Here is a 15403-nt window from a genome sequence, read left to right on the forward strand (position 1 = left end):
ACTTCGTATTCAACATGCAATATTTGTCCAAAACATTTCACCTAAACACTCATAAAAAAAACAAATTAGAAACATTTTTTTCCTACTTCACAATTTTCTTCAGTTATCATTCAATATTCTCCATGATTAACTGCTTAAATCACGTGAAACCCAGCTCATTTTTCGTTTAAAGAGAATGTCATTTTCATATGTTGTAAGATATTTGGCAATTAGTAGACGACATGAAATTGACATGCTTGACAAATTGATCTACTTTATTTATAATTATTATAAATAAATTTGATTTGTACACGAAATTGATGACAAGATTGTCACGTCGTTTTGATATTTTGAATCTTATCTTTAATAAAATGATCGCGTATTTTATTGTGAGGACAAAACAATCTTTTTTCTATAGACCGATGGCTCTATTTTCTATTGCTTGAATTCTTTTACGTAATTTTTTATGACTTTTCTTTTGGTTTATATGAAAATGACAGAGACAATTATGGTGATATAGGTGAGAAAGTCCTATCATCTACTCATAAAAGTCGGAAAAAAAAAAAACATTTAGGTAGGTTTTTTCTTTATGAAAAGCCACGTATGTTGACAATACAAGAAGCTTTTTGGAATTTTATTTTTTTTTTTTTCTACCAATGATGCTGACCATTTCTCATATTTGCACAATTATTGTGATCGGCGAAAATTATGAAGTATAGATAATTGAGATAGAAGTATCAAAATGAATGTATCAAAGTTGAGAATGAAATTTGAATTAAAAAAAGGCAAATACGAAATTACGCAATGAAAATTTCTTATATTATTTATGTGTTTACAAATTGAATCGTTCTTGAAATGATAATTTTATCTAGGCCTATTCGGTAGTAATTTTAAGAATCAATTTTTTGATCGTTAAAGAGAAAAATGGATTCCACTTGTGAGTGAATAAATCAAAAATGACAGCTAACTTATGAAAATAACAATCAAAAAATTAATTTTTCAAGATGAAAAATCAGAACCAAATGGGGGCCGTAATCACAGAAACTATGGAAGATCTTTACCCATGTTACCCTAGATAATTTGTAATCACACTTTCTGGGCGTTGAATAATTATTCAAACCCATCATATAGTAGAGATTTTTATTTATTATTATTTTTTAAGAAGTTGAAAGCATTCCTAAATTGTTTTGCGAATTTAATTTCGCATTAATTCGAGTTTTGAAATATGCTTATAATTCATTAATCAACGACAATCACGTATCAAGATCAAATAATTATGATTAATTGCTCTCCCATTTCAATCCTCGCAAGTCCAAAAGATGTGCAGCATTAGTCAATGCTCAGGTCCCTCATTACCTGTGGGAAATCTGGATTATGTTAATTAAATGAGCTTAATTATGATAAAGTTGATATGAAATATAGGAGTATTTATGAATGACTTTTTATATCCATGTAATCCTAGTCATTATGACTTATGAATGACTTTTATACCCCTGTAACCCTAGTCATTGTGACTATTACATCCCGTGTAACCCTAATTTGTCCTATAAATACGAGGCTGTGATTCTTAATAAAATACTCGAGTTTATTGGCTTTTTTCTTTTGTTCTCTCTTTTTCTTTAGATTTTATAACACCTTAGCATCACAATTCTCTCAAAATTTAAGTAAATTAGTTAGAATATAATAATTTTTATAAGCATAATCATCTGTCTTGTATACCAAAATTAATTTAGTGACATATAAATTCTTCCATGTACATATGCATAATAACGAAGTTGCTTCTTCTTCTTCTTTGTTTTCCGTTAGTATGCATATTAATTAAAATTCACGTTTATATGTGTAAACTATCACATAATAATTCATGGTTTATTAAATAAATTCATGTTTTACAATTAATTCATACACAATCAATTCTGTCACATATTAGTTCCGTCTTTAATTCTACTTTTAATTTCTGTATATGTGGAATTCACGTGCATGTTTGGTATCTTTTGCATGTTGATGAAATATTTTACCCTGGTTGAGCTCTATTACTATTAGTTTTGAAAAAATGTATTTTATAATAGTGATTTTTTTAAAAAATATGTGATTAAAAAAAGAAAAAAATTGGATTTATATGTAATATTATTTTATTGGAGAATATGTGATTAAAAATAAGAGACGAGAAAATGTATTTTGAAATTAATGGAGCCCAAACAGAAGCTTAGTCAATTTTGTTAACTTTGATATAAATAAAGATATTTTTCTATTGCATGTTTAGTAATGAATTTTTATATCCTATCTAGTTTGTATAGTAATTAATATTTTTATATGCTTCTCTATAACCTTTAAATTGATAATCTATCATATTGTTGCTCTTGAAATAGTACAATATTATAATTAATATTTCAGAAAAATATTATTTGCTATTGAAAAACGTGAATTATATCTTTCAATTTTCCATAAGAATATTGTCATGTTACTCTTGAGAAAGCACAACTTTGTAAATATTATATTCTCGTAGAAAATAAACTTTTGAAGAGTAAATATTTTGTAAATAATAATTTGTTGTTGTTCATGAAATATCACACTATTATTTATATTTTAGTTATTTTTACTTGCTCTCTAAAGGTATAATTAAGTTTTTTTTTATTCCCAAAGAGTAAATTCGTATACAATTTATTATTTTAAATAATAATCTATTATTATTCTTAAAAAGCATAACATTATGATTCTAATATTCCAAAAGAATAATGACATATGACTCTTAAAAATTATTAGTAAATACAACATGTTCCCGAAATAGTACATATTTCCCAAAAAAAAAAAAAAAATCATTTTGAATGTGTTTATTCTTGAAAGAAAACGCACGACTTATGTCATATAGACGTTGATTCTCATATGATTATAATGGTTAATTATATTTATGAGAATTAACTATGTCTTTTATTTGACTGAATAATTATTCAAGTTGACAAATATAGTATTGAACCAAAAGTTTAATAATTTTTATATTTTATTGTTTGGTATGTCAAATTAGATCATCACTGAATCAATAATGATGTGAAATGAGAATTCAAATATTGGACATTTAGTGAGAACTAATGGATTCTTTAATTCAATGGATTCCTATGTGTCATTTGTTATCTTTGTTGAAAATAAGTAATTATAGCCAGTAGCTAAAATAAAGATTGAATTTCTTATAATTTTGAAAATTAATTAGGGTGGTATGTATGTCTAATTATCATCCATGTTGACCATCTAAATATTATTTATGTCTAATGGATTTGGTACATAAACTACATGATTACATTGTGTTAATAATCTAAGTTTGCAAAATTACTGTTCAAATTTTAAAATGTGGACATAATTTTCGGATTATACAATCAAGCTGACAATACTAATGATTCTAAATCAACTTTTTAATAAATATTAGTTGAGATGACGATAAATGATTTAAAATTATTGTTTGTCGAACGCCTTCAATTAATTTAATTGATAACATACTTTCCCAATTCTGTTTAGAGAATGTTCTTATATATCATGCCAACATCAAGTGCTCCATATTATAATTGGGTTATGGTCAGAACTTGATTTCTTCATCTAATTATTTGATAGTACAATATACGTACAATTAATCCACAACATTGTATTGAGATAAAAAGTAAAAATGTTGAGAATACCCTTATCTCAAATAGGTAATATTTAATAACACAATTTACTAATTGTCAATTTGATTTGACAATTATCTCAACATTGAGAGTAGAAATTAAGGAGTTTGAAATAATGTACAAATGCATCATTATTTTCACAAAAGATAATTCTAACCAGAAGTTCAAAATGTAGTTTTTTAGATGCATTTACTAATTAAAGAAATCAATATCTCATACACCAATTTTAAATGCTCTAACACGAATTGATGTTTTAGGAGGATAGTTCATTAGTATTATATTTAGAACCATGTTGATTGTAAAGACTCTATTTCACAGGGCTTATACAGGCCACACACATGCAGGGGATAGGTGAATTTTTTTAAAATAATCATCCACACCACCCCCACCCCCACCCCACCCACCTGTGATGTGTTGGCCTTCATAGGACAGCCAACATTTTCTTTATATTTAATATATTTATGGCACACCCAAAGCATGAGAACATTTTATTTTAATATAAAAATCTTCAAATGGAAAATGAAACAATTAGCAAAGATAAGTCTCATTAAGGAGGTATATACTCTTGATGAGTATTTAGACATAATAAATTATAAAACCTTAAAAGATGATCAGGTATATAATATGTTGAAAATTGAGATATTTTAATTCGTTAGCATTATATTTGATATATTTATGGCACATCTGAAGTGTGGTAACATTTAATTTTAACACAAAAATCTCCAAATGAAAATGAAGCAATTTAGCAAAAATAAGTCCCATAAAAATGAGGCATACACTCTTAATGAGTATTTAGATATAACAAATTATAAAACCCTAAAAGAGGATCAGGTACATAATATGTTAAAAATTGAGATATCTTAATAAGTTATATCGCTATGAGGAAAGAAATAGAGCTCTTGTCCGAGCCACATTCTTCTAAAAATTAATTTTTTTCAAAAATTATTTTCAACCACATATTTTTCAATAAAATAATATTACAAACAAATCCAAAACTTTTCCTTATATTTTAATCACACATTTTTCATCAATCTACTATTCAAAATATATTCTTCCCCTAAAATGGGGCTCAACAAGGGCAGAATCGAAAAGAAAAGATCGTCGACAATACATTTTTGCATATGGTGTACTGGATCTAGGGATATAAAAGAGACAAACCATCTCACAAGTCGAAACTCGAAGGTCGGTTTGGCTCAAGTAAAAATTGTTCGAGCTTTTTTTGTCAGAACCGAGCCGAGCTTTTACGCAGCCAAAACATCAAGGCTCAACCCGAGCTCTAGCAAGTCGAATTTTTTTATTTTTTGGTAATTCGTGACAAATCTAATATTTTATAAAGAATTTAAAATTTGTATAATTTATATGAAATATAAATTAAATAAAAGTTACAACCATCTTCATTTTTTCGGGTTTGAGATTGACTATAATCAACGTAAGCGAAATTAAATAAAAGATACAGCCCTCATCATTTTTATTTATTTTTTCATTAACAGCCGGCTTGGACTCAAGTTGACGCACCAAAATGGGCTCTATTCTTCCGAGACACGAGCCAAGTCGGCTCAAATTTTTTTGGGACCAAGCCACAAGCCACCTGAACACGCAAGCTAAATTTACAACCTTAATTATATCATATGGCAAGGAATTGAAATAAATACGTCAAAACATATCAATCAAAGTTTTTGGACATGCAGTTTGAAAATCTAAATGTGTATACTTATACAAGAGGGAAATAAGAAAATCGTAATACATAATGCATGACTTTCAACACAATCATTTCATAAAGATCGTGGTGGATGAAATCATGAATCCGTATTATGTTATCTTGACAATGCATGAAATTCGAAATACATGATAATCTACTCATGTGTAATGACTATTAATATTATCCCTGAAATATTTAATATGCTTAAAACATACTTCAAGTGATATTATCACGAAGGAAAGTAAATACACGTTGTATATTTTTTCCTTGACCAAAGTTTTATCCCATTAGATTTTCCTGTTAAGGTTTTTAATAAGACAACCTTTGTATCGTATTTAAAAGAATAATATACTATTTTTTCTTCATTAAAATTTTTTCGACATGTTTTTCAATAATAAGGTTTTAATTATGCATATTCTTTATATGATAAGTGTCCATAACATACAAAATATTTCCCCCCAAAATAATGTCCCTATATGTATGAGATTCCCGAAGATATCAACAAGATCTATTTTTTAAATTATCATGTTTTTGCAATTACCAAAGGCTGATAAAATATCTCTTATGAAGACAGAGTTATTTGAAAACTATACAAGACAATGTGAAATATACTTCATCAAAATTGCATTATTGAAGACATTGGCGCATAAGGTAATGATGAATTAATTCAAGAATTGAAATTAAGGGGAGTAGCTGTATTCTTTTTCCTTCAATTATGTTTTGCCCCACTAAATTTACTTGATAAGATTTTAACGAGACATCATTTTACTATTCTAAATTATTTTTACTTTTTTTTTTCCATATGTTGACATTTTTTGTCCAATTGAGTTTTTGTCAAAAATGTTTCAATGAGACAGTTATTGTGTAAATACTCATTCAAAGGGGAAGTGCTGTTAATATAGTGATATTTATGAATGAATTTTATTCCCTTATAACCATAGTTATTATGATTGTTGCATCCCTTGTAGCCTTGATTCTTCCCTATAAATATGAAGCTTTGATTCTTAATAAAATATACAAATTTATTGATTTCTCTTTTCTGTTTTCTTTAGTTTATAACAAAATTGCAATTATTAGTATTAGACGTTGATATCTATGGGCATATGTGATATTTTATCGTCGTAATATACAATTCAAAAAATAAATAATAGTTTTTATGGATGGCAAAGGGGCCATTTCGATTCCTTCTCCCGCTTATCATCCTTTTTTTTTTTGGGTACTTTTTATCTTTTAATGTCTTTAGTAGGTGATTTTTATTTTTTTGGTCCAATTTATCGAACAATCCATGTTTTTCTTTAGATATGATGATAATTCCTTCTTTTTTCTTTTGTTGAAAAACTTATAACTTGAAATGGATATTAAACTAGTTAGGTAACAGGATGAGGAACATGTTCCTCGTACTCGCCCCTACGAACCTTGGGGCAACTACCTCATTCTCTCGCCCTATATTAGGCGGGGAAGCCCCATCAAATTTAAGGCAAGTCCTACTTATCATGTTTAAAGAGATTTTTTATTTTTTCATCCCTAATACTATTCAAATTTTTTACTACAAAATATTTAATATATATCAAGATTTTTATATTTTTTTCATATAGCAATATAAATTATAGGCTTAGGATAAATTTTATAATCAGTAAATATTTAACCAATTCTCGACTGGATCACTATTCTTGTCTCAATTGGATCACTGAATTTCACTAGGTCGCTGTACTTCAAAAGTTAGTTTCAAAATTCATACTTCACCACTAGCGATATTCAAAGTTGATGAAAGTTGCTTAATGATAGTCATACCACAATCAATATTTTATCATAATCGTGCATTAGCATGTCAACTTACTACTACGGCACGTTATAGAAGTAATTTTTTTTTCTAAAATTAGCTCGACTCGATCTATTCGATTTGTAAAATCAGGAATCAAACCAAAAGTTGTGCTGATTAGGCAAAAAAAACCTATCTTTTAAAACTAGCTTAAAACTCGAAGACCGACCTAGTTTTTATGAAAACCATTTACCACTTTACAATTTCATTGGTTTAATTTATGAAAATCGTTCAAAAAAATTCATCTTTTGAATTTTTTAAATTTATTTATTTTTTGAAAGAGTCATTGGATTTGACCACGTTTCGATCCTTGACTCTTCTTCTTTTTTGGATCCATGCCAGATCAATTTTTAAAACATTGCATGTGTGTGTTAAAAACACTCATTTTAACTTTCTAATCTAAATACATAATCCTCATTTTACCATTTCTGTTTATCACGTACTAAGAGCCCGTTTGGGCCCCATTTTTTCACCAAAAAAATTTGATTTTTTGACCGTTATTTCACTATTCCAGCCGTCATATTTGATTTCTTCTCTCACAGGTGGACCTCATTTTTCTCTTAACGGTCAAAAAATCAATTCTCAAAATCACCCCCAAACAGACTCTAAGCTTTTTCTGTTAATTAGAGAGTGATGCGTGAATTTGACACAATGATGAAAAGTTTGTAATCCAATTGAAATTATGCTTAAAGTTCAGTGACCGAGAAATAAAATGTAGGCCAACTTTTGAATACAATTTTTTTTAAATTTATTGAAGCGGCCAGTCTGCGGCCCTGATAAAAGCGCGTGGAACAAAGCGTGTGGGCCCATTATGCCAGTACTTCTTTTGAAATGGAATTGTGTGCAAACTGGAGGCCCACATCCTGTCAGGCCTATACGTGTCATAGAAACAAATGAGACTGATGGACCCCACCTGCCAGAAATGCCTACCTGATCTCTGATTAGTACTCTGACAATGATTTGGCGCCAATAATATGCATTTTCAAAACGAGGGCATTTTCGATAAGGAATTTGCTACACGTACATTGACGTGTACATAAGGTTGTATTTAATGAACACCCGGCGCCTCTCTATTGGAGGGGGCGCTTGGCCCACAGGCACCCCCTCCAATAGGGGGACGCCGGGTGTCCATTATGGACACCCTAATGTACATACTAATGTACAACAAAAATAATCCTTCCGATAATATGCATTCTTACAACAAGATATTTTACATATTTTACTCTCTCATCACGAATTCTTAAAGAAAACCATTTTATTTCAAAACTCCTCTTCTATAATTTTTTTTTAATATACAAATATCACTTCAATGATTGTCAAATGAGGGCTATATTAATGAAATAAAGCTCTTTCATCCAAAAATGTTTAATTATCGTATCGATCATTCGACAGGAGTCGAGACACTGCGAGGTGAGTAGTTCGTTTGGGGCACACGAGTACCTCCTAAAGATTAGCAAAGGTGTGGGAAAGTAAGCTATTTTGTTCATGAGTATAATTAGGGGTGGGCAAAACCCGATCGAACCCGCCTTACCCGATCGAACCGACCTAACTCGATCCGTTTGGGTAGATTTTTTCCCATTTTTTAGGTGGATTCGATTTAAGGGTAAAATATTCGGGTCAGGTTATGGGTTAACCCAGAAAAATCGATGGAACCCACCCAACCCTACCAGACTAGTAAAAAAAAATCGATTAAAAAAATTGAAGAATAAAATAAGAAGCTGCAGCCCTAATTTCTTTCATTCGTTGCTTCCTGTCTCCACTCTCCATCCTGTATAATGACATAAGTTGCGTGGTCCTGATATCGATTGAATTCTAAGAATTTTTCTAAGGCTTGAAAAGAATTGAATGTACCATTGAAAATAGAAACAAGCACATATTTCTGCGTTATATTATTTTATCTAATGATCCGTTGTGCACATTCAACGAAGAAACTCAAGGATTATTCTATTTTAATAGATGAATTTTGACATCCTCCATGACTGGTGTGTATGTGGCTCTAAATGATTAGATGAAAAAAGTGATTATGTTTAAGACAATTCAATGATAAAATATCGTATGACATTATATCAACATGTCTATAAACCTCTGTATCAATGTTGCATGACTGGAGCCCCTCGGGGCATTTCTCCACTAACAAAGGATGGGTTCTCTCAAGGCTGTCAGTTCAGAGGTCGTGGGTTCGATTCGTGGGGCTTTTGGAAGGCAAGACATATACTGGAAAACAGGATTTATCCTGGAAGGCAAGAATGTCTTGGAAGGCAAGGTGCAATGTGGGTTGGCTCACTAGGCACTTTGGCAGTTCAGTTGGAGATGCGCTCGGACCCTGGTCAGTAGGAGGTACATCCCGCAGTTTAATTGTTCTGTGTGAAGAGGGGCCGGATCACAGACCCAAGGAATAGTCGTCGAAGGCAGACACCTTGATATAAAAAAAAAAAAAAAATGTTGCTGGAAACTTAAATACTCGAACACAACAAAGATGCTTCAAAGACAATAATACAAAACATAAATCTTAACCTCAGCAGTCATTTTCGAGCTCAGTCAAAATAATAGAACTGAGCTCTCAGCTGTGCTACGGTTTGTATGCATTTGCATGGTTGTTTATTAGCTGTCAAATATTGACAAATCTTTCTTTTTCATTTTTGATATTGAATTTTCGTATTTAATTTTTTGTAAATCAAACCTCCAACAGTATACAAATTTGTATATATATGAATTTCGAAAATCCCTTCACTCTCCCTTCACACACACAAACTGAGTTCTTCCATTCTAACTCTCTATACCGCAACAATACCTTATCCAGCAGCTAATCTCTTAATTCTCAGGTTGGTTTTGCAATTCAAATTTGTTTTAATTAAAGCTTTTGCTTTTTAGTATTCAAATATATAGATCTTTCTTTGAATCCTGAGGTGGTTTTTTGAAATTTTTGATACAAAAGTTGAGATTTTATTGCAATTTCTTTGGATTCTTGATGTGGGTTTTTCTAGATTATGTTAGTCATAATTCTTTGATAAAAATTGTTATCAAAGTAAGAAGACAATCATGAGTAGGGTGATAGAGGGCTTCCTTGACGAATTCTTTATCGCCGGGTGAATTCGGACATCCAACGAAGTCGTGAAATTTATTGGGCCGACAAGAAAATACACAATCTAGTATAGATTCGACTAATGATGTTTTAGAATATGCTATCATAAAAAAAATTGGCGTGACCATAAATAATATTTTTGATCTGAAAATTAAATATGCTGTATATAGGAAGAAATAAAAGTTAAATGCGAAATAAGTAGACTACGTATTATTCGCATCTATGATTTGATTGGTAATTATGTAATTACAATATGTATATATTAATTTCGAAGGTACGGAAAAAGAAGGGTTTGAACGGAAAATCCTCTGGAGCAAGCTACATTCGAAAAAATGATGGAACACAGAAGAAGCCCCGTCTCTCTTGAGCAGAGTAGCCTTGCAGATTTTACCTCAAAACGACATAAAGCCGACCTCTCTCTCTCTTCCAAGGTATCTTATCATCATATATCGACTCAGATGAGTTCATTGTTGGATTGTACATTCTTCTAAATATTGTGTACACTTTACTATTTGTATCATTGATATGTTCGATTTATCTTGTTGTCAGCAAAAGAAAGAGAAGGTTAGTGAACGAATTTCAGCTCTTCAACAGCTCGTCTCACCCTTCGGAAAGGTACATACTACGAACCCTCGCATAATTTACACCTACACATCAATTGCTTAGCTAAATTTGTTTAAATTTACCACAGACAGATACTGCATCAGTCCTTCTGGAGGCAATGGAATACATAGGATTCCTTCACGAACAAGTTAAGGTTCGACATTTTCCGGATTTTATGACCTTTGACGTGCTCTAATACCACAAAAAGTTCGAATCAAGAATTCATTATTAACAATTTTGGATGGTCAATATCAAATCCCTTATTATTTCATTGGTACTTTCAGGTTTTGAGTGCTCCATACCTTTATAGTACGCCAACCAATGAGAACTCAATGGTATAATGAACAAGATTTTAGCTTATTTTCTTTCTTTATACTGCTATCTTGTCCATAACAGATGGGCTATGAATGTTTACTGCAAGGCTGAAAGTTATAATGTTGATCTATTCTGTTTCAAGGACATGGAGCCATATAGCTTGAGAAGCAAAGGGTTATGTCTTGTGCCAATTTCATTTACTGCTGGGGTTGCTAGCAGCAATGGTGCAGATATTTGGGCACCGATTAAGACCAGAAGGCCCGTCTCAGATGAAGATTCAGTGATAACTCATTGTTGAGGGAGTATCGGCCCCAAACTCATAAAGCTATGAAGTTACCTGGTGCAAGTTTACAGCGCAGAATCCCTCATAAATGAGTGTTCTAGGCAAACTTAGGGCCGAGTTGCAGCTGAGGACTAAATAGTTCGAAAGCTACTGGTATTAGATCCTATCCTAATGTTATTGTATGTAACGAGAGATAAGTTCATAGGTAAATCGACGAAGAAAAGAGTTTTTCTTATGATCTGTGGGAAGATGATGAAAAATTCTATATTCCCATGCACGCTGGAATGCTGCCTGAAGTTTATAGCGTTAACATTGAAGTGTGTCTATTTGAAAAGATTATCGTAGTCGGACTTTGAAATGAAAGACTCTTGCTAACGGAATCTTAGGAATGAAAGTACTCTGTATCACCAAATTTGTCGTCATGAATTAAGAGAAAACATTAATGATCGTATGTACTTGGCGAGTAGTCATTGAACTTGAAGAGAAATTTCACTTGGATCTTATTCTTAATTAGGTCACGAAAGTTGAGTTTAATATTCTAAAATTCATCACTATGTTAACATTACGTCACCTATAATTCCTCAAGCTAACAAAAATTGTTTAGATGGCATCAACATTTCACCATGTGACTATCTAGAAACAAAACTAGTAAAACAACCTAAACAAGGATCGTGGCAATATGTTCATACTAAAATATTCTATTTTTTTCAATTTTAAAATTTTTATGACGAGACATCATGGTAAATTTGCATGCCATGCACTGATTACGTAGATGATCTATTGCACTATAACTGTGAATAAGTAACTTTCATCAATTTGGAAGACTCAAATGTTAGAATTTTGGGGTGACCCGAATTCTTTTGATATAACTATAGAATTCTAATTGAAGTGCACATCAAGAGAAATTCTAGTTGGAACGCTTTGAGGAATCCTATTTAAGTTTAATTGTCAAATTCTATTTAAGTTCTATTTTAAATCCCATTGGGAGTTGGAATTTGAGTTGGACTTGAAGAGTTCAAATAAGGAAACTTTTAGGCATTTTATTTTATCTACAACTCTACTTATACGGATTGATTTTTCCCTATAAATATGAAACTCCTTTGTCAGTTTTGTAAGAAGTAATTTTGCTAAGTTGTACTTATTTTCTTCATATTGTTCAGTAATAAATATCGTTCCTTTACAATTTACTATTTTTATTCTTCTTTACTTTAAATCTTATTTTCGTGGTGATCTTTTTTACTTCATTATTGTCATTAAATTTTATTCTTTACAATCCAATTTGAGATCAACAAGTGGTATCAGAGCTTCCGAGCCCAACAAGTGGTATCAGAGCTTCCGTGCCCAACAAGTGGTATCAGAGTCAGGTTCATTTCATAGATTGGTTGAGATTTTTTTGGGATGACTAGGTTGAAGTATGATATTCCGCAATTATATCACAATACAAACTTTTTTTTTTGGCAAGTAAAGATGAGGACTGTTCTGGCTCAGTTGAGTTTGGATGATGCGTTGTTGGGTTTTGAGAAGATGCCAGTTGATTGGACAACGGAAGGATCGAAAGACCGTGTCGTTGATTCATCTTCATTTATCCAACAATATTCTGTAGGATGTCTTGACGGAGAAGACGACGGTTGCTTTGTGGTTGAAACTATATCAGTTATGTATAACTAAGAGTCTTACCAGAAGCTGGCTCTTAAGCAGAAGCCGTATTCCTATCGCATAGTGGAAAGAGGGTCGTTGGAAGATCACATTACTGTGTTCAAGGAAATAGTTGCAGATTTGGAAATGTTGGAGGTTAAGTACGATGAAGAGGATCTTGCCTTAATCTTGTTGTGTTCGCTGCATGGTTCTTATGCGTCGTTTCGGGACACCATCTTGTATAGTTGAGATACTTTGACTATAGACGATGTCTAAGATGTTTTGCACTCAAAGAAGAAAATGAAGCGTTTGATTGGAGCTACATCAAGGGATGAGGAAACTCTTATATCTCAAGGTGATCGACGGAGAGGCAGATCGAAACTCAACTTTAGCAATGTGTATTGTTACTACTACAAACAGAAGGGACATATTCGAAAGGATTGCAATATGTTGCAGGCTAGATGTGATTTAGCTGCAAATCGTGGAGCATAACCTTTGATTTCAGACGAAACCAATGTAGTTGAGGATTTTTCAGATGGCGGAGATGTGATGTTGACCGTAATATCTGATGTAGATTCTAAACCCGATGAGGAGTGAATTCTTGATTCAGTACGTTCGAACCATATGTGTTCCAATAGAAATTTATTTAAGACACATGAGGCTGTTCAATAAGGTGGAGTTGTAATGGTAAACAACCAGTCTTGCCATATTGTTGGAATCGATTGAGTCAGATTGCGGTTACAGGATGGGACGGTCAAAATACTTGGCCAGGTTCGACATGTTCCAGATTTGAAGAGGAATCTCATCTCGCTGAGTGTTCTAGATGCAAAAGGGTAAAAATTCTCTGAATGAGGTGGAGTCTTGAATGTCCGAAAGGGAGTCCAGGTTGTACTAGAGGGACGAAAAAGATCCCAGTTGTACATATTGCAGGGGAGTGCAAAATCAGTTAAGAGGAGACATTTGTGCAAGTTTAGAACCATGGTGGAAGTTCAGTTTGGTACAGTACCTCTTATGTTGAGCTCTGAGTCAGTTCAAAACACTGCTCGAGAGAGTATTGGTGATTCCGTTTTGCCATCAATTTTAGCGGGTATACCATGTTCAGTTGTTGGGGTTGAACTCATTGAATGTAGTTACCGTTGTCTCAGTAATGTCTGGGATGCTTCTAGGAACGTTGAAGGCAACATTTCTAGTAAGGGGCCTTCTAATCAAGCATCTAGTTTGGTTCTTGCTATAGGGTGTGCTTGGACCCTGTGTGATCAACATTAATTCTGATGAGGAATTTTGGGAACCTTGGGATTGGGTTCAGGTGTCGTTTGTAGACACGGGGCAGAGGACGATTGTTTGGTTTATATGGAGTGCTTGGTTACTGCATTGAAGAGAATGACCAGTTTATTTCGATGTAAACAGATTTGAAATCTAGGAATTTCGTTCGGTTATACCGAAACTCGTGACAATGTGAAGACTGTTAAAATTTTGGGGTGACCCGAATCCTTTTGATATAATTATAGAATTCTAATTGAAGTGTACATCAAGAAGAATTCCAATTGGAATGCTTTGAGAAATCCTATTCAAACTTAATTGTTAAATTCTATTTAAAGTTCTATTTTGAAACCCATTGAGAGTTGAAATTTGAGTTGGACTTGAAGAGTTCAAATAAGAAAATTTTTAGGCATTTTATTTCATCTAAAACTTTACTTCTAAAGATTAATTTTTCACTATAAATATGAAGCTCCTCTGTCAGTTTTGTGAAAAGCAATTTTAGTAAATTGTACTTGCTTTCTCCATATTGTTCAGTAATAAATATCGTTCCTTTGCGATTAACCTTTTTTACTCTTCTTTACTTTAAATCTTGTTCTCGTGGTGTGACCTTTTTTTTTTACTTTAATATTGTCACTAAATCTTATTATTTACAATCCGATTTGGGATCAACAAGTGGTATTGGAGCTTCCGAACATAACAAGTGGTATCAGAGCTTCCGTGCCCAACATCAAAGTGACGGAAGACAAATTTGCCCCCGTTTGAGCCACATTTTTACCTCATTAAAATGAAGAATATGACCGTTATCCATCACATCAAGCCATCATTTTTGAATTTCTATCTCTGGTGTGGAGCCCAGAACGGCTCTATTTTTCATTCTCATTATAATGTGGCTCAAACAGGCTCTAAAATTAAACTAAAGTTCAATAACCAAATAGACACAAATTAAATTTTAATGATCCAATTGAGATTTCATTGAAATTTCAGACTGCAAATGAAATGTACCCCTTCGTGAGGGACATTGAATTATAGCTAAAGCTAAAGGTGAGGTAAAGAGTGGTGAGAAAGCACAAAAGAGAAG

At 32.1% G+C, this 15403-nt stretch overlaps 1 protein-coding gene across 1 annotated transcript; it reads left to right on the forward strand.

Annotated features, from left to right (window-relative positions):
• Positions 1–9816: 9816 nt before the first annotated feature.
• On the forward strand, positions 9817–11885 carry LOC111403479 (transcription factor bHLH153-like). Its single transcript, XM_023032005.1, has 6 exons — positions 9817–9969; positions 10504–10660; positions 10779–10844; positions 10921–10986; positions 11117–11167; positions 11290–11885. Exons 2-6 carry the CDS (start codon positions 10562–10564, stop codon positions 11443–11445), a joined length of 438 nt encoding a protein of 145 aa, XP_022887773.1. The 5' UTR covers positions 9817–9969; positions 10504–10561; the 3' UTR covers positions 11446–11885.
• Positions 11886–15403: the final 3518 nt, after the last annotated feature.

Source organism: Olea europaea, chromosome 11 (assembly GCF_002742605.1).
Source record: "Olea europaea var. sylvestris chromosome 11, O_europaea_v1, whole genome shotgun sequence".
Classification (NCBI taxonomy): Eukaryota; Viridiplantae; Streptophyta; class Magnoliopsida; order Lamiales; family Oleaceae; genus Olea; species Olea europaea.